The sequence below is a fragment of the Melozone crissalis genome, unplaced genomic scaffold (assembly GCF_028551555.1).
Source record: "Melozone crissalis strain CALT ecotype California unplaced genomic scaffold, PUWL_Pcris_2 ptg000042l_1, whole genome shotgun sequence".
In the NCBI taxonomy this organism is placed as follows: Eukaryota; Metazoa; Chordata; class Aves; order Passeriformes; family Passerellidae; genus Melozone; species Melozone crissalis.
Window position 1 is genome coordinate 36949207 of NW_026535820.1, and position 19342 is coordinate 36968548.

The 19342-nt window shown below is 37.8% G+C and overlaps 1 protein-coding gene across 1 annotated transcript in view; it reads left to right on the top strand.

Annotated features, from left to right (window-relative positions):
• GALNT1 (polypeptide N-acetylgalactosaminyltransferase 1) overlaps positions 1-19342 on the top strand; it is an 86804-nt gene that overhangs the window by 53722 nt on the left and 13740 nt on the right. The window contains exons 5-8 of the mRNA XM_054284693.1: positions 8584-8750; positions 15567-15774; positions 17272-17442; positions 18899-19016. Of these exons, the coding sequence (XP_054140668.1) occupies positions 8584-8750; positions 15567-15774; positions 17272-17442; positions 18899-19016 (664 nt within the window). The remainder of the gene's footprint in view (positions 1-8583; positions 8751-15566; positions 15775-17271; positions 17443-18898; positions 19017-19342) is intronic.

Consider the following 19342-nt stretch of genomic DNA (forward strand, 5'->3'; position numbering starts at 1 on the left):
ATCACTTCTGTTGATACTAATCTGATGATTGTGTGGCCTGGGTGTTCACTGACTGGATGGACACCAAAAAGTGGAAAAAAGTATAGTTTGTTGATTCAGCAAACTGAATCCATACACAGCAGCCATATGACTTACCAGATCTGGTGGAAAGGAGGGGATGGGACAAAACTGTAATGGCAAAAGGTAGGTTTATTGCTTTTGGCAGCAGCCCATAGTTGCACTGGATTATGTGGAATGTGGTGGGAAGAAAAGCTTTCTTATAGAACCTGAGCATTAAAATCCCCATAAGGCCATGGGGATTTAAGCTCCATAAATTGCGATATACTTTGTGAACTTTGGGTAATCATTTAGCTCAGGTCATAGTAAGGTAAAGACAATAAAAAAAGAGTAAAGTTGTCAACATAAGTGGTGGAAGACTCAGGAGCTTTTGACTTAAGCTAGAAATCCAGGCTGTTAATTAACCTGACATCTGTAAAGAAATCTGCTGACCTCATCACCAGCAGTGTAACTTTCAGCAATGTCATGGAAGTCTGAAAGCACGTGAGGTATTAAAGACTTTACCATTCTTTCAAGCAGGAATGTTTTTTCATCAAGCTTTTGTGGTGCCTATAGCTTGTTACTGGCCCCTTGCAGAATCAATGTTTGGAATTGTTCTTGCTCACATTGATTTAGTAAGTTAGCTGAAAGAATTCCCTATAAACCTTTTCCCTAGAGAAAGCTTAGAGGGGAAAAAAATAGCATTAAAAATCAGCTTACTTCCTGTAAACTGTTTTGGTTTTATTTTGGTGGTGGGAGGGGGTTACACTATGCACACACAGATATATGTATATACCCAGATGTATATGTGCACAAACACTTGGCAGTCTCACAGTCTCATTCTTAATTGCAATCTTCTTATTCATGCTCATCCATTTTGGATGAGCTACCGTATCCTGAAATTTATTCAGATTGTTAGGTCAGGTATGGAAAATAATTGGTCTAGAGATCTAGGTTCAATTTCAGTCTCTGAGGACAGAATTGGTTTTGCTTCTGTCAAGAGATGCTTTTCTGTGATCGCTTTCAGGATAAGGAAAATAGTATTATTTTTGTGAAGTTCTGCTTGAATTCTGTAACCACAATGGTTTTAAGAACCATTTTGGATTTTGTTTTCAGGGTTTAAGAAGATTTCTACTTGACTCATGAGATAATGCGACCTTTCTTATATCCAAATCTTTGAGATCAGAAGAAAGGAAAATTTCATACTCTTGATGTCAGGTAAATTATGTAATGCTATTGAAGGCAGATATTAAGCAGGCTGTGTTAAAATGTTTAAGGATAAGGGATTTGCCTGCATCCAGGGCGCACCTGTTCAGAAAGAATAATTGAAGTTGTGATATGAATTACAGAAAAGAATTCTGAACTCCAGAAAAGAATTCTTTTCCTAAAAGGAATTGTTCTGATTTGATTGGAAGAACCAAATTCAGGGTAGTGTGAAGTTTTGTTGCAACCTTATCTGCAGTGCTTTCTCTTTGTTCAGTTGCAAGTTAAAGGCGTGGTGGTGTGCAAAATCTGAGTAGTGAAATGTGGTTTGGCATGTTACAACAGCTAGTGATCCCCTATCTCTCAGAAGACTTGCTTTTAGTCCTTTTAGCTGTAGTGCTTCTGTATGAAAATCAGATCTTTATTCAGCTTGATTGTCTTCAATTTAGGAGCTTGGAGTGTTCTTAAAATTTATGGAAAAAGCAGATTTATTAGCAGCCCCTCTTAAATGATATTATGAGGCTGCTGCTTATACTCAAATGATCTTTGTGGGTCCCTTCCAACTCAGCACATTCTGTGATTCTGTGATCCAGGAAAGACTAAGTCAGTGTTTACCAGAAAAACACCACATGACTTGAGTCCTGGTGGTTCTTGATGTGTTCTTTTTACATTTTCTCTGACACCCTGCTACAGGGCGTTCTCCCTTGATGGAAATATAGGTCAGTCTCAGCAGCTTCAGGGTGACTCTTAGAGTCTTATTTCAAAACTTGTTTTCACCTGGATTTAAGTAGAGAGGAGGTTTCTTGTTGGGCATAGCTGTGCCTCAGCTCTGTGGCGTTAACTTTATTGCAGGCTATAACTTAAAGCATATGAACAGGTAGGCAATGGAATACTGACATTTTATAGCTCTGCAGTGATATTCATCAGATATCAGTAATTAAACCTGAAGTTTCATGAGGGGAGTTCAGATTTTCTGATTTTGTTTTCTATCAATCTGGAATTAACTTTTGTAACCTCAAAGTAAAATAAATGTGTGGTTTCAAGTCAAAGGATACTGATGCTTACTTTCCAGAGACTCTCAATGTATTTTAATACTGAAATGTGAGTTGTTTGTACTGCATCACTAATATTAAACAAATTTATTACAGAGGCTGTGCTGTGTAGTATTTCCTCAATACTTCAGCTCTAACCTGATTTTCAGCAAGACTTGGATTATTCCTATGTGTCATTGTCAAATTTAAGTCCTGAGATGCAGTTTATTTATAACTGCAGTTTTTATTTATAACTGTTGTTTGTAGTATCCGAGATGAAAGATTGTATTAAATTTGTAAGATGACTAAACATGCTTCCCTTCCTGCCCCAGTCTGTTGCTGGTTCAGCTTTCAGAAATGCATTGGCACTGTGTTATCGTGCTGCACGTACAAGCACCAATCTGAGCTCCACTGGGATTTCCCAGCTGAGCTGCTCAGTGCACAGGAGACACTTCTACTTGTGTTCCATCTCTGTCCTTTATCAGAGTGCTCTGGGCTCTGTGCACTGGGTTAGAAAACAAGGATTGCATACATGTTTTACTGCTGTTAATGTTTTTGAGCCATTGTAAATTATTGCTCATGGCTTGTTCCTTTGAAAGGCTGGTGGAACAGGGAATAGAACTGGTAAGAAGTAGAGCAAATCATAGCTCAGGTAGTGTCTGACTCTGTTAATTTTCATGATTATTGTTTTGAAGAATCCATATTAAAAAAAGTTCCAACGTGTATCTTGTTCTCTTATTTCTCCTCTGTGGAGAATAACATGTTGGCAGCATCAGAAGGGGTAGAAATCTGCCCTGTTGTACTTTAGAAATTTAGCATTTATTTCTAATGCAGACTATAATTATGGCCTCATCTTCCTAGAAAATTATCTGAAATTTATTTCATATTTTGCCTCAGTGAATGAGGTTTTCCTCATTGTGTCTTGCTGCATAAGCATTATGGTAGTGTGTAACTGATTTCCTATAAGATCTCTTCCCTGCTTGTAGCTTTGTTTGGGATGTGATTTTTTTTTCAGTCAATGAAAAGGTATTTAAGAACTATCCAAATAGTAAATCCTTATTTTTCTCTTTCAGAAATGATTTAGTATGCCTTTGAAGGGTGTGCAGAGATCACTACTAACATTGTAAATATCTGTCTTTCAAGGCTTGCTAACATTAGACACGTAGCACTCAATCTTGAGTTTCAGGAATAATTTCTAAGTAAATTGATCCATGAATGCAATTTTAAAATATTGATAAAATGCCAAGTGCTATTCTGTAATAAGATGGCTGCACAGTTGCAGAGTTTTTCTAATGTCATATTTGGAAGACTTGTCAAAGACCCAACAGTAAAATGAGAGAGACAGCATGAGGACAGCACAGGTGTTGTCCCAAGTTTCTGGAGTCTCTGCATGCCTGGCTGTGGACAGAGTGAGTAGAGGTTTTATCTCTGATTGGACACTGAGGATATCAGACAGGGATCAGAAGAATATCACCTTCTGATGAATTCAATTGGAGCATCTTGTAGGGTCATCTCGTAGATTTCTTCTGCCCTTGCAGTGGTGAAGTACATTTGTTCCCTCACTGTATGAGAGAAGAGAAGCTTCCAGTTCTGTCAGATGTGGAGAAGGATTGAGTGTGTATGGTTGTGATGTTGTAGAAAGTGCAAAATGAAAAGTTGTCTTCTTTGCCTGCTAGTTTGTGCTGAAGCAACAATTAAACTCTGAGATTTAATGGCTTAATTTTATTTGGACATAATTGCCGTACTTGTTGTCTCTTCTGGTTATTTTTGTAATGAATGTCTCCTGTGGACTATTTGTACTCTGGGTTGAAAGAGAATGTAGGAAAGCAGTTTATTCAGAGGCTCTTCAGATGCATTTGAAGTAGCATCAGGTAGTTTTCAAGTGGTTATACTTAGTCCACTGAATAAAATACTCTCTGGTTTTTTGTCTGAACATTTTCCCATGTAAAACCTGCAAAGCTTCTCTATGAAAGATTCAAATTACCTTCACAAAGAGTCACAATAATGAACACGGCAAACAAAATTCATAGTAGCTTTTAGCCTTTCATTTAAAAAGCTTTTGTAATGGACTTAAAACTTTAGATTCTCGCTGCATGTGGTCAGGGACAACATGTGTTTATTTTACTGTCATTGGTCTTCTTTAGCAGTGTTACAGATAAATGCTAGGATCTGTCCACCTTTCTTTGCTTTTAGTCCATTAAATTTGATTTCAAGTTACAAAGTATTCTGGCTTCTAACACTGCCCTTTGTTCTTGGGGAGGTGTGGACTAAGTATGTAGTTGTAATGAACTGGGCCAAGCTATTCTCATGGAATCATGGAACAGTATGGTTTGGGTTGAAAGGAACCTTAAAGATCATCTAGTTCCAGCCCCTCTGCTGTGGACACTTTCTCCTAGACTGGATTGCTGAAAGTCCCATCCAGCCTGGCTGTGAACACTTCCCAGGGTCCAAAACCTGAGCAACTTGTTCCAGTGTCTCGTCACCCTCACAGTAAAGGTTTTATTCCTAATATCTAATCTAAACTGGCCCTATTTCAGTTTAAAGCCATTCTCCCTTGTCATATCATTACAGACTCTTGTAAGAAGTCCCTCTCCAGTTCATTTATACCTGCTCTAGGTTCTGGAAGGTGCTATAAGGTCTCTCCAGAACCTTCTCTTCTCCAAGCTGAACAACCCCAGCTCTCTCTGCCTGTCTGCATAGGAGAGGTGCCCTCAGACATCTTTGTGGCTTTCCTCTGGGCTTGCTTCAACAAGTGCATGTCCTTCTTATGTTGAGGACCCCAGACCAGAATGCAGTACTCAATATTCTGAATGTGTGATGCAAGACTGCAAAAAGATAAAATTCTGTGAAGAGTAATTATGAGCACCTTACAAAGGTCTGCAGAGGCAGAGTCATGTCTTTATAGTAGTGTTTTTGTAAAACAGCTTAAAAAAGCCTGGTACTAAACTTAATTATTTTTTCTCAACTCTGATTTTGACAGAGCATTAAAAATCTTTGATAATTTTAATTCTATTTCTTATGTAATTTTCTCCTTTATTTCTGTTGTGGTTTTACCCCGACTGGCAACTAAGCCCCATGCAGCCGCTTGCTCACTGCCCCCACAGTGTGCTGACGGAGAGAATCAGAAGAGTAGAAGTGAAAAAACTCATGGGTTGAGATATTCAGTTTAATCAGGAAAGTAAAAGGCACTCGTGTGGCAAGGAAGGTGATACAAGAAATTCATGCACCACTGCCCATGGGCAGGCAGGTGTTCACCCATCTCCAGGGAAGCGGGGCTCCATCACCTGTAACAGTGACTTGGGAAGACAAATGCCATTACTCTGTATTTTAACAATCTGAGCTATTTTTTTTTTTCTGTCTCTGTATTTAAAATATATGATGTTTTTGGGGAGTTTCCACAATTTAAATAATATATTATTTAGAGACACATTAGTTGAGAGTTTGCATAATCTACAGTGAATGCTGTAGATTAAAGGAAGGATGATGCTTTCCATGAGGAGTAGACATTCTCAGCTGCTGTTTGGAGTCTTCATTAAATTGCTGGGGATGGTATGCCTTCCTGATGTTATGCACTCAATTTTAAAACAGTTTGAGGCATGATCCAACAAAAGGAACATAATGTATTGGTAGCTCATTAAAATTCAAATTGTCCTTAATTCATAGCCTGTGTGTCATACTCCTCATGGTTTTATTCTGCTTCTAATGTTGCATAACTTGGTTGAAGCTAATGCTTTATTTTAAATTCTGTAATACTCCTTTCTGGGGTAATTTGTTTTCAAATGAAAGACAAAAGAATTCTTAATTTAAATGTTTGTTAATAGAATAAAACATGAGGTTTCGTTAGAACACTAATGTCTAATCATGGGCATCAAGTGTTCTATTTTGTCTTATGTTCTGCAGCAATATATTCCTGGGGCAGAAGGAGTTACCAGTGTTTTCCAAATTCAAAACAAGAGGCTTTATTTGTATGTATTCATAGCAATTTGTACAGATATAGCTAAAAGGTATATATAGAAGGGCAGATAAAAGGAATATTAAAAACAAGGTCTTATATTTCAACCCTTTCATTTGTCTTGCCTGTATCAATGAATCCAGAATCATTTAATACCAAACGCTTTGTTTAGAATAACTTTCAAAAATGCCCAGCCAGTTTTGGTTTGAAACCACCCCTGTGTTACTCCTGGCTGCCTTTTACACTTTGGTAAACACATGCCATGGGTTAAACCCAGCCAGCAGCCAAGTGCCAGTGCAGGGTCACTCCTAAACTCTTACTCCAGGAAGGGCTGAGCAAGCTGGAGCAAAAATTCTCTCTCTATTCGCTGGAGGGTGAGAATAGACACACTCCATTTTGGCAAGGTGGAGATTCACCTTCTGCAGGACAGAGCAGGAGGAATGCCTTGCAGTTGGGGAGGAGGGTCCCCAAAAAGCTCCTGTAAGCCTTCCTGTTAGTGCTAAAAAGCTTCCCCTCAATGACAGATTTCAAATGTTTTGATTTATTTGTGCTTCAGACAGTGCAATGCTGTATAAACATTGTAGGCCCTGATCACTTGGCTCATGTTTATACCAGCTCATTGATTTGAGCTCAGTAAAATAAAATCTTCTGTAAAACCATGATAAAAGGTAAGGCTGAAGATGAGAGATTTCATACTACAATAGTAGATCCTGTGGCAATCCCAGCATGATATTTCTGGAGAATGACACATTGTTACTGTTTTTCGTAGAGAACTGCTAACAGGCTTCTCTCAACTTTTTTACAAATATTCTTCCAAAAGTAGAGGAGCAATTGGTAGATTTGTATTACTATTGTAGCTGAAGGTCTACAATCAGAAACTTATTTTCTGGTCTAGGGAGCAGTGCAGCAGAAGGAATAAAACATTTTGGGTTTAAAGTAGCAAAGTAGACTGAACAAATGGCAAACATGGCGATAAAATTATTTGGCTTATGATTGAATTTTTCATCTGAAATTCGTAGTGTTTTTGTGAAAAGCTGTTTTATTTTTCAAGGTATACCAAAGAAGTAGCTTTTTCAGTTGGCATGCTTTGCAAGTTTTTTTTTTTTTTAACATGTGAAATAAATCAGGATAACGTAGGGATATATGGGAGCTTTCCATAAAGATTTTATAATGTTCAGTGTGATGAATAATTAAATTTGGCATAGTTGTATAATAAGTAGGCATAATATTGAAGGCAGATAGTGCCTGACCTGACTGCTTCAATTCTCAGAAATGGTTTCACAGAAGCCGTTCCAGGTATTTCTTCATTTGCACCTGGACTTACTGATCCTTTCTGAGATGTCTGTGCATGCTGTGCTTTTGTCACCACCTCAGATCTGAAATGCTGGTTTGCTGTGAGAGCTGCTCAGAGAAGAGCTCTGGCTAAATGAGTTATCCAGCTAATAAAATATTGATGTTGGGAGCCTAGTTCTGGCTGACATTCCTCGTGTCACTGTTTGGCATGGTACTGGATGCTGACACCGTGATCTGTTGTGTTGGCAGGCTGCTCCTTAAGCACTGCTTTTGGATCTTCAGGGTAGAGGATATGCACTCTGTGCTTCTCAAGCCCTTGGACACTGCTGCTGTTAGGGTGAATAAATACGTGTTAATGTATTGTAGCATTTAGATCAGGTTACATTACAGTGAACTGACTCAACAATTTGGGATCTAATAAAAGCTTTTTTGTTGGAATGGAGCTCTGTTGAATATATTTCTTTTTCCACCTCGGTGTTTTCCTGTCATTTGAGATCTGCATATATCCCTTTAATTTGGATTCTTAAAGAATTTATAACATCAAAGCTTACATAAGTAACTGTAATTTTTAAATGTACAGGAGGAGCAGATCTGTTCAGAGAACACTTGTAGTTGTGTGGTTGTTTTTTAGAGCAGAATTGGATTTTTTTCAAAATTGTGATCAGTACTTTGTGTACAGTGTATTGATTTTTCTAGACGATAATGAAAACATCATTTGTTTCAAAATAGCATTGCAGAATGTAAAAATTTGGGGTGTGGGGTGGCCATGTGGGATCACTTGAAGTGTATGTCATAGTTTACACAAATGCCCTATATATGCTGTTAGGAGAGGTAAACTTATGATTTTCCATGCTAACTTTGGAAAGTGAATATAATTCTCTTTTTATTTGGTGAACTTTATAGCACTTTGAGCATGTATAAAATGTGCACTGTGTGCTCCTTTGTCACACTCTGCATAAAATTGATATATCTGGGATGTTAGTAGCGATCCTCAAGAGGGAACCTCAGAATTGCAGCTCTAACTGGAGCCTTGACCTTTACGAATACCTGCTTTACCTTGGTTTGCAGGTGTAAGACGAAGGTGTACGCGGACAACCTTCCCACGACGAGCGTGGTGATCGTGTTCCACAACGAGGCGTGGAGCACGCTGCTGCGCACGGTGCACAGCGTCATCAACCGCTCCCCGCGGCACATGCTCGAGGAGATCGTGCTCGTCGACGACGCCAGCGAGAGAGGTAAGGACGGCGCCCGCGCCCAACCTGCTGCTCCTTGCGCTTCCAACACCGAAGCTGGCTTCTCTCAGAATCTCTGCTACAAGTCCCTTTTCCCAGCCTGGCAGTCGAAGAAGGAGTCAGGATTCTTTTGTTCTCGTTCTCAAGGTTGTTTATTTACGCAGCCTCTTGCTGGGGTCAAGTTTGACCCCGAGCAGGCTGCACGGGTCCGGATAGCTCAGTCCTCTTATGGGACAGACTGCCCGAATACTCAAGCAGTTCTCAGCCTCTAGCAACCTAGCATGCTTCAGTGATATCAGCTCTTTAGTGATGATTAGCTCATTGTGATTTCAGCTCTTAGCTTGCTGGGTGCCCAGGCAGGCAGACGCAGGGGAGAGAGGAGAAGGCAGTTCTGATGTTCCACACCGATGTCTTTGTTGGGTGGTCTGTGAAGGTTCCAGTGACAGCTCTTCTAACCAGAAGAGGCTAAACCAGCCCATTATATAGGATACAGGGGGATCAGAAATTGTCCAATAGCAGGGCTTAAAGGAGAGTAACCTATAGGGTTACAGAGAGCTAAGCAGGGGTCTGAAGGTGGAAGAGAAGGGCTTCTAGCTATTCACCATGACTGGACATTTCCTATCTTTAGGCCTCTGTTTGCCCCTTGCAGGGCCTGTGCTTGCTACAGTTTATTCTTTCTTACTATTTCTTTCTCTGACCTGCCGCAGGTCTGTCTGGCAGGTCGGGTTGAGGCACACTGGCTGCCCTTGGGGCAGTGTTATCTTTTTATACTAATAACTATGTGTATATTATTTACCATAACTTCCCAATACCTATCACCTATGTTAGACCATGTGTTTCTACTCTTAACCAATCCAAAAGTGCCACCATCATGGCAGAAGATGGAGGCCAAGAAGAAGAAGGAGAAAGACTGGACACACCCAGATTCCTCCATCTTGCCTCCTGAACCCTCATTCTAAAAACCCCAAAATTCTACATTCTCACCCTGTGATAAATTCGTTATCATTCTACTTTAACTTTCATGGCTTGTAATTCCTCATATAAGGGTGGTAATTTTTTTCCATGGGCAAGATCAAAGGCACAGGGATCTTGGGCTCTGTGTCAAGGTCTCCAAGCCCCCTGTCAGGGTCTCGAGTCCTCCAGGGCAGTCAGAGGAATTTCCTGTGTTCCGACATCCTTGATGTGGGCTTAGCCCTCCTCAGCAAAACACAGCACCTGGGGCAGAGGAAGGCAGAGGGAGCAATGCCCGTTTTGAAATACAGATGGATCATTCTGCACTGAAAGCTGGTGTAACTTCATCTGTCTGCTTGCTTTTCTGTTGGCAGCATGGACTTTGTGTTTTGCTACAGTTTTAGTGTTTTGCATTTAGAATTTGATCACATTCATACAGCTTGAGGGTGTTTAATAGTTGAATCACCTGGTGAATAATAGCAAAGGCAGCTCTGTTTGTTGCACACATTTAAATTTACTGTCACTGCCACCGTAGGCTCGGTGTTCAGAGGGATCAATTTTGATTATTCCATTCATGGGAAGTTAAAATTCAGTTTCTGTGCTGCAGGAGGTTCCATTTCTTAATAAATAGTGCTCCAAATGAAAACTCCATGCTACAGAATGACACTTGCCATGTGTAATACACAAAACCTGAAGCTGATTTTTTGGTAAAATATAATAATATTATTTAGATTTTAATCTTCATAGTATTTTTAATTGCCGTATATTAGAAATTAAAATAATAGTCTATATAATACTTTACATTTAATTTTGGTTATTAGTTGATATTTGGCTTATTCTTTACTTAATATTTCTTCATGGTATGGGTTATGAAGTACTTTTTTTCATTGTGTTGGCAAATGAAGGTGAGAGGGTAGTACAGGTTTGCTAAATAAAACATGTCTATAATTTTTATATTGATCCACCTTTTTTTAAATTCTATTTTTATTTTGAAAGTTTTCTACTGGAACAATGCAGTAGGCCACTAAAGAAAAAGTCTTGAGAGTCACCAGTTGTAGGCAGAAGGAATTCCCGTGTGTAAGACATAAAAGGGTTTTACAGCATGCTGGCATCTCAGCCTGTTGCTTCTCATTCTAGTGATGCAAAATTCATGTTTTGTTGCCTATGGTAATTCCATCTTCAGAGTAAGATGTCTGACTGTTGTCCAGGTGACAAGATCTGCCCAAGATCTGTGCATATGAAGAGAGGAGCTGGATTTGCCCCAGGTAGCCCCATGATACACAGGTTACAGTGTAAGGGAAGGTTTTAGGGTACTTACTGTGGTTAAGGGGAGCTTTTGTATCTGAAGAGCATTAGAAAGGGATGTTTGCTCTGCCACTTAGACAGTAACAAACACACTGAGCTGCCCCTTCAGGCTCTGTGTGTGTGCCTGATGCCTGGCTGGTTGGCTGGGTCGGTGTGGGGCACGGCTGCCTGTGGAGCACGGACAGATCCCATCAGCCTGCTGAGCTCCCGCCGCTCTGCTTTCCTGGGGAAGCACAGCACACACACTCGGGTTGTGTTTGCACTTGTCTCTGCTCCTTTCCTCTCTTGGGCACCCTCACTTGCTTTTCTTTTCCTTTTTTACCCAACTCTGAGTGCTTCAGCTAATTCCAGTGCAATTTGGAAGAAAGAACAGAAGCATTAAATACAATTACATTCCGGCAGCAGAGGAGAAATGCCTATGCAAAGTGCCACAGAAACGTGTTCCAGATTAAATGAGAGGCATGATCAAATTTTGCCTTTTCAAAGACACAGCATCAAATTTTTGCTTTTTGCACTTGTGGGTAATTTGTAATTATACTTCTTGATTTGTTGTTAAAAACCTTCATGTAAAAAATTCTATTTTTTATTTATCAAAACAGTTCTTAGCACTAATTCAAATCAGTGCTAATTATTATTTGTGACAGGTCAGCTTTTAGTATGACCTAGAAATAAAGAGCAAGCTAATATTAGAATATGTAGACATCATATTACTTATGTTTTGCCTCTTCAGTTTCTGTTTTAGAAAAAAATCAATTTCAATGAGCAATAAGCAATAAGAAATAAGATGTCCTCACTATGAATCACAGGATTTTAGTCCACTTAAAAAAGCATGTGGTTTTCTCTAGATAAATTTTCTCTTTCTGGGTTTGGTAGTAAAAATACATTAACTGAATTCCAGGCTGAAAGATAGAGCATTTCATACTTCCTTTGGTGCTGTTACTGAACCTGTTCCAGCATTTCTTTTTGAAGCCTGTGATCTTCATTTCAGATCACTTAGGCATCTTCTATTTGTTGTTATTTTCAACAATTACTGAGAAGGGTTATTTTTGTTCTGTTTTCCAAGAGCTTGTTATGGTTCCATCAAGCATGCTTTTACATTAAACAAAACAGAAGGGTACGATGCCTGAAGATGTGAAGGGGTTGTGTTTGCTACTTAAGCATTCTGTTTGTGTTGAATTAAACCAGCGTACTTTTCCAGAAAAATACAATGTTCAGCCTGAGTATTGTATATTGAATTCTAACATCAGAGTCATTTTAATTGGAATAAAGTAAGCATTCAGTCTGCCTGAAGCACACTTTGTACCTGCTAGTGTCATGCTCTTAGAAGAATGAATTTGCATAATAGCATGCATTTATTTACACCCAAAAGAAAAGCATTGGAGAAACAAGATGTATCTGTAAAATTGTTCTCTAGTTACTTATCACAACTGCAATTTTAATTTTGACGTATTGATCTTTGGTAACTAGTTTGACACAGTTAACAGGAGAAATCACGATTAGCTGGTACCTCTGACTAGACCAGCACCCAGTAGCCAAGTGTGGCATCAGGATAGACCACATCCACAGAACTTAGCTACAGAGATGCAGGTCAAAGCAAAGTGACTGCAACTAAGTCCTGACAACAATACTTACAAAAATATTCGTACTTCTTAAGAAAACATGTTTGCATGCTTATAAAAATGATAAACCTGTGGTTTAGTGTAGTTTAATAATACAAAAAGGGTTGAAATATAATTTTTCATTTATATTCATATCAGTGTGACTTGGTAATAGAATTTGCAAAGTATTTTTCAACTAATGCACTTAGTTGACTTGAACTGAATATATTTGCTCTTTTGTCTTCCTTTGTTCTGCTACTTCCACAGAAGGTTCTCAGTCCGAGGTGAAACTATGCACCCTTTTGACAGAGAAAAGACTTGAAAAGAATATCCACCACAAAGAGTTATAGTTATACCTGTGAAACTACATGAATTCTTAATGTTCCAAATTAGAAGTATTGTGGAGATGTTTGGGGTTTTTTTAAATATTATCAAACCTCAATCTGTTGTGAAGTATATGAAGCAATGCTAAAAAATTAGTTAGCTCTAATCCTGGGTCGTTTATAAGCAGCTGATTTTGTAATGCATGAAACTTCTCATCTCAGTGTTCAATATAGAATTTAGTATCCTCAATAGATTTGAATAAAAAGTCATCTTCGTGGCTCTATCCTGATGTTTCTTGTAGGCCAAAGTGTATTACATTCATTAAAAGATTATGCAAATATTTGGGTTTTTTTTTTTCTCTAAGGGAAAAAATCAAGTCTTCCTTAAAAAAACTATTACTAGTTTCTGGATGCATGACTAATCAAAAAAGCTAGTTTCCTGCTACTTAAACAAAGGCAGCAATTTGTAAGGGATGTGTATTGCTCTTAGAGCGTTCTGGAGGGAAAATAGCTGCTTAGATTTGAACATTTTACCCTAACTGCTGGTAGCAGAAGAACTTCAGAAATCTGGATGCCTGAATTATTTACTATGCTTTTATAGGGATGAGAGATCAAGCTTTATCTTTTCTCCATGTTTTGCTGGAGCTCTAGTGATATTTTAAGGACAAAGTTACTGGAGGTCTGTCGCGATGTTTTGTTTCTGGGAATAGTCCCTTCTGCAGTTTTGAACCAGGTGATAGTTCATAAGAATGTTCTTATGGGCATGGTTAAACATGAGAGAAGGACTGTTCTTAACCTTTTTCCCTCTGTAGTGAAAACACTGCACACATCTCTGATTCTTTCACAGAGAAAAAGAAATTAAAAGTACTTGATAAATTGAAATTTTAAATACTTTACTGATAAAATGTAGTTAGGACTCAAGATTTTCAAATGCAATACATTGAGCATGACTTTCTGTATGTAAGTTTGTGTTTTATGCAAGTTCTTGACTGGCTGCATTTGTATTATTGCAATCTTTCTCTCTTCCCTCTTCCAGAATTTTACCATTCTGTTAATGTAACTACATTCAAGAACCAATGTCACAGGCCATAGTAATTCATTCTAAGTTTAAAGTGGATGGAACTACTTTGAGAGCTTATCAGTATTACACCTGAGATGTGCAGAGAAACATATTGATTTGTGTAACTTGCTCATGAGCATAGAGAGAAATGCTGCACACTCTCTCTATGTACATCATGTGTACATTAAAGCTATTAACATAGCCCTGATAATAGTTCTTTTAAAATAGTGGCTTTGGAAAGCTACACTGTAAAGAGATGAGGCTCTATTTGCTACAGACTCAGTTATGATCTCTGTGCTCCACCCCAAAAGCCTTGCAAAATGTTCTGACATGTACACTTGGTTGGTACTAAGAAATATGTAATAATTTGAGTCTCTGCTCATATGCAAAATAAGAATTAAGATGCTTTGAGTTTTTCTGGAGACAAATATTTAGATGTATCAAACTCTTATGTACTTTTAGCGCAGTTTAGCTTTCAAGACATGTCAGAACTTATTTCTGTGGGTTTTAGTGGCAGTCCAACAATGCACAGAAAAACACGAGAAGGCAATTAGAACTCATTCATCTGGAGAAGTGGTAAGGATTGGTAATCACCTTTAAGTCAACCCTCCCTCTTGAGGTTTACAAAAGGGTCACTAAGAGTTCATGCTGAGCTTCCCCCCCACCCCTCCAGTGTCACACTTATTTTTGTATGAGGCACTGAAATCCTGATACAGGCCATGCACTGTTGTGGTACAACTTTCTACTCCCATGTGCTTTGAGTGTACAATCTAATATTCCATAGCTGAGCAGTAAGGCTATTTTGCCTTTTTTACACATTTTGAAACTGTAAGTTATTGCAGAAGTCTGTTTCTGTGACCGTCCATTGCGTTCTCCCTCACTTCTTTGTTCTTTCTTTGGCATCAATCATCACAACCCAGTAGCTCTTTGCAGTGTAAGTAATTTTGACTCTCTGGGTGTATGGTAACTGACTGCTGTTCTTCATAATTTGTGCTACTTTGAGATTTGTTGGTGTTACAGATTCTCATTTATGTATAGCTTATTATCTTTTTTTTTTTTAGCTGTTACGGTGATAATCTAATATAAAAAATATTACCCAGAAAACTGTAGAGAAAGCACAATTGAAAGATCAGTTTGATTGTGTTTTAAACTTCTCACAAAGAAATTATCTGTAAGTTGCATTACTGTCAGAGGCAATTCATTATATTCAGCTGGTCAAAACATTTCTGTATTTCCTTGGTAGAGAAGTCCAAGAGCACTTATGCATGTGTTTGAAAATAAGCATCACATCTTCTCTGCTGTAAATACTTGTGAATTCCATCTTGGTTTTGTCTAAGTGTCTAATCTTCTCTTCCTTTTTGGGTTTTCCATAATGAAGAAATAAAGAGGAGGAAGAACTTTCTGTGCTATCAAGTGAAACACTTGGAAGATGTGGAAAGGAGTATTGTGAAGTGTAGAGGAAACTATCTGAGAAAGTAGAAAAAGGATAGACAAGAACAGGGGAAATGTGTCTTGATTCAAGTCTCTCCATTAAAAAAAAAAGCTGAACTACATAACTAACAGTTTTGATCATTCTTTACAGACTTCTTGAAAAGACCACTGGAGAGTTATGTGAAAAAATTAAAAGTACCTGTCCATGTGATTCGAATGGAACAGCGTTCTGGATTGATCAGAGCAAGATTAAAGGGGGCTGCTGCTTCTAAAGGCCAGGTCATCACCTTCCTAGATGCTCATTGTGAATGTACAGTAGGCTGGCTTGAACCTCTGCTGGCAAGGATCAAAGCTGACAGGTAATTATCCATCTATTCACCCATCTTCAGTTTTTTCACTTATTAAGAAATTTTCCAAGTATTACAAAATAGCCTACAAGCAAATATCTACTTTCTGAAGAGCTGAATAAATTGTCATTGGTGTAAGGATAAAAGGCTAATTCAGTTAAACTTTTAAAAGTAAAACTCTGTTTCAAGCAAAGTCTATATTGGGATGCATGGAATAATGTGTTAAATAGCAGGAGCAATGATTGAAATTGAGGAATTGGGGGAAATTGAGGTGTTCATTCTGCAGCTTGGCCTATTCCTTCATGAATTTGAGTAGATATTCTTGAGAAAGGAATCAAGCCCTGATTTTGTGTAGCACCAACATTGTGAACAAGAACTGTTTCCAGGCTCTCGTTGTGATTTCTTTATTACATAATGGTTTTCATTGTGGAAATCTGGGCTGTGTCTTTGTCTTCTGGGATGTATGTTCTAAAGTTAGAATAATTACTGGAATCATGCTGATCTGCACTTATATACACAATGGAAATTGTATTGGGGATGAAGGTGAGAGGATTGTCTGCTTTATAAAATATCCCTACCTCTGAACAGTAGCTGTAGTTGTGCACTAGGCTATTAGTCTACATATTAAATAGAATACAACATGGTGCTAAAGATCCCTAGTTTTTTATTTTTATAGATAAAAATCACACTTTAAATTTGATGCTACAAAATGTAGCATTACATGATGAGTGAGCTACAAATAGCGAAGAATCTTTGTTCAGCACTGTTCAAAGACAAAGTAAACTCTGTTATCATTAATAAGGTTTGTGAGACTACAATACGTACATTGTTACAATTTGTGTAAATATCTCGACTTAAGTCCTTTGAATTGAGTTGCAAGCAGCCTCTGAATCTTTACAGAGCTTCCCATGAGAAGAAGCGTGCTTTGAGCATGGTTATTTAAGTGTCTTTAGGATAATTAGAATTGGTTTCTGAATATGTGTGTTAATAATGTCAGGACAGTGGACAACGAGGCCACTTTCTGTCAACTGTGATGCAGTAGTTGTACATTGTTAACAATTACTGTCATCTCTTAGTCCTGAGGATGTATAAAAATACCCAGAGTTAATATCCAAGTTTTCATTTCAAAACATGCAAATTACTTTTACCACTCAACTAGAAACAAGAACCTCTTGTTTTCTATCTAATCACTCTGTAGCAATGAGAAAGTTGGGATCATTATTTCTGTCTGCAGAGGGATGAATATTTATTACTGGTGATAATGAAAATATGATTTAAAAAAAGATCTGGCATGGCCAAAATTGTGTCAGATTTTTAATTATAAGACAGAATTTTACTATGCTTCCTGTTAATTTATTTAATAATGTTGTTAAGAGATGGTATGAAAATTTCAACTACATGTGTAAAAGCAATAATTAAAAAAAAAAAACCAAACATCTTTTTTACCCTTTTGATTAATAGATTTTATTAGTTCAAAATTTAACAATTTTGCTTCTTTCCTTTCCCTAGGAGGACAGTAGTGTGTCCCATCATTGATGTAATCAGTGATGACACCTTTGAATATATGGCAGGTTCTGACATGACCTATGGTGGATTCAACTGGAAGCTGAATTTTCGTTGGTACCCTGTTCCTCAGAGAGAGATGGACCGACGGAAAGGAGACCGAACCCTCCCTGTTAGGTAATGAGAAGTTATTAAATTGCTTAAAATCTTTGTCTGATATCCGCTTTTTATGATATACTCAAAAATAAGTACTTGAGGTTGTTAAGTACTTAGTCAAACGTTATAGCATCTTTTTTGTCTGATTGAAGGAACAACATAACAGTTCTTGCATGGAGTGGTTCTCAGTAACTTTTAGTAGAAGTAAAGGAATCTATCACTTTGTCACTTTGAAAATATTTTTCAGTTCTATGCTAATTACTGCAGAATTACTAGTTTTCAGGTAACAATTATAATGATGCACAAGATTTTAATATAACTTTTTTTCTTTTTTCTAATTGAACCTTGTTTTTATCTTTTATTATAACAAAGTAAACTGTATTTTGTAAACATGCATTGATTTTTTTTTTGTATATGCGTGTGTGGATATATATATATATATATTTGTGGATGTGCATTTATATGCAAACTTTAAGTCTTAGAAGGTGGGATGGGACATGAGTTTATACTTAGATGTCATGTCAGTTTTTAAAAAAAGTAATGAGGAAGATAGCCTGTGTGTAATGTGTACCTTTTAACAACTGCAAACTTACATTTTCTGTCCTTACTTTTCTGAAAACTGGACATTATTTACTTACAGTAAAGCTCAGGATCCAACCTTTGCTGGTTTTTGTTTGTCTTTAGTTTAAGAAATTAAGAGGTCTGCTCATGATATTGCTCTCTTCCCTCTGTTTCCTTTTAGCAGAGGTAAAGACACATAAGTTTTTAGTTAGGTTGTGACCTAGCTTGTATTTAATTTGTCTTTCAGAAAAAGCCCTAAACATTTCAGGAAAATAGCTAGTGATATAAAATCATTTATGCTAAAAGTGTAAATAATTGAACGATAAAGTTATGTCACTGGTCTAACATGTAATTTACTTATTGTATGTTTGTTGTCCAAAAAAGTTGAAATTTGAGAGATGTTTCTAAAGCTCTGAGAAACTACTAGCAGAGTTTTAGTTTTTGTACCAATAAGGAATCTATAAGGAAAATCTGGATGCAACCTTGACTGTACAATTTTCTTGTATGAAGCAATAAAAGTGAAAGCAAGCAGGCTGCTTAATGGCCTCTCAAAACTCTTTCAGGAACAGTAGCCTGAAGTACATTTTCCTGTGTGGAACTGGTTTCCTTTTTATGAGTTATCAGCATTAGAGACAGAAGTCCTTCTGAGGAATGGCAGCAGCTTTCTAGGGACTGTTTCTCTATCCAGACATCAGTTTGAAGTGAGAAGATAAGGAGAACTGCCACTACCTAATTCCATCTCTGAAAAAATTTGAGCTAGCAACTACACCAACAGAAACAGAGTTTGAAGGAAAGCTTACTGAGAAGGAATATGCTAGGAACTTGGGAAATAAACAGCTACTTTGTCAGTGTAAGTGTGAAATGTATCTCAGCATGTTTTTATAGTGACCAATGTGGGTTTTTTTTCTCCCCCCAGGACACCTACAATGGCAGGAGGCCTTTTTTCAATAGACAGAGATTACTTTCAGGAAATTGGAACATATGATGCTGGAATGGATATTTGGGGTGGAGAAAACTTAGAAATTTCCTTCAGGGTAGGTAAAACTCTGCTGGGCTTTATTAATCATTTGTTTATTAATCAGGACAGTGCATCTGGAGTTCTGTAAAACACAGATCTGCCACCTGCACCAGTGTCCTCTTCTGTTGCAGCTGGCACTTCCCTTCCCTGTTAAGTTCCTCCAGCAGAGATACACAAGGACTGTATCTGCCAGTAAAAAATGCATGATGAATTGTTGGTATAGCTTTGTGATTAAAAGATTTAGATGGGTATTCTGAAGAATGAGTGTTTGTGTGTTGAAAGGAATTCAGGTAGAAAAACTGTTGTGGGAGCAGCAGTTAAGAGTGATGTCGTCAGTGCATT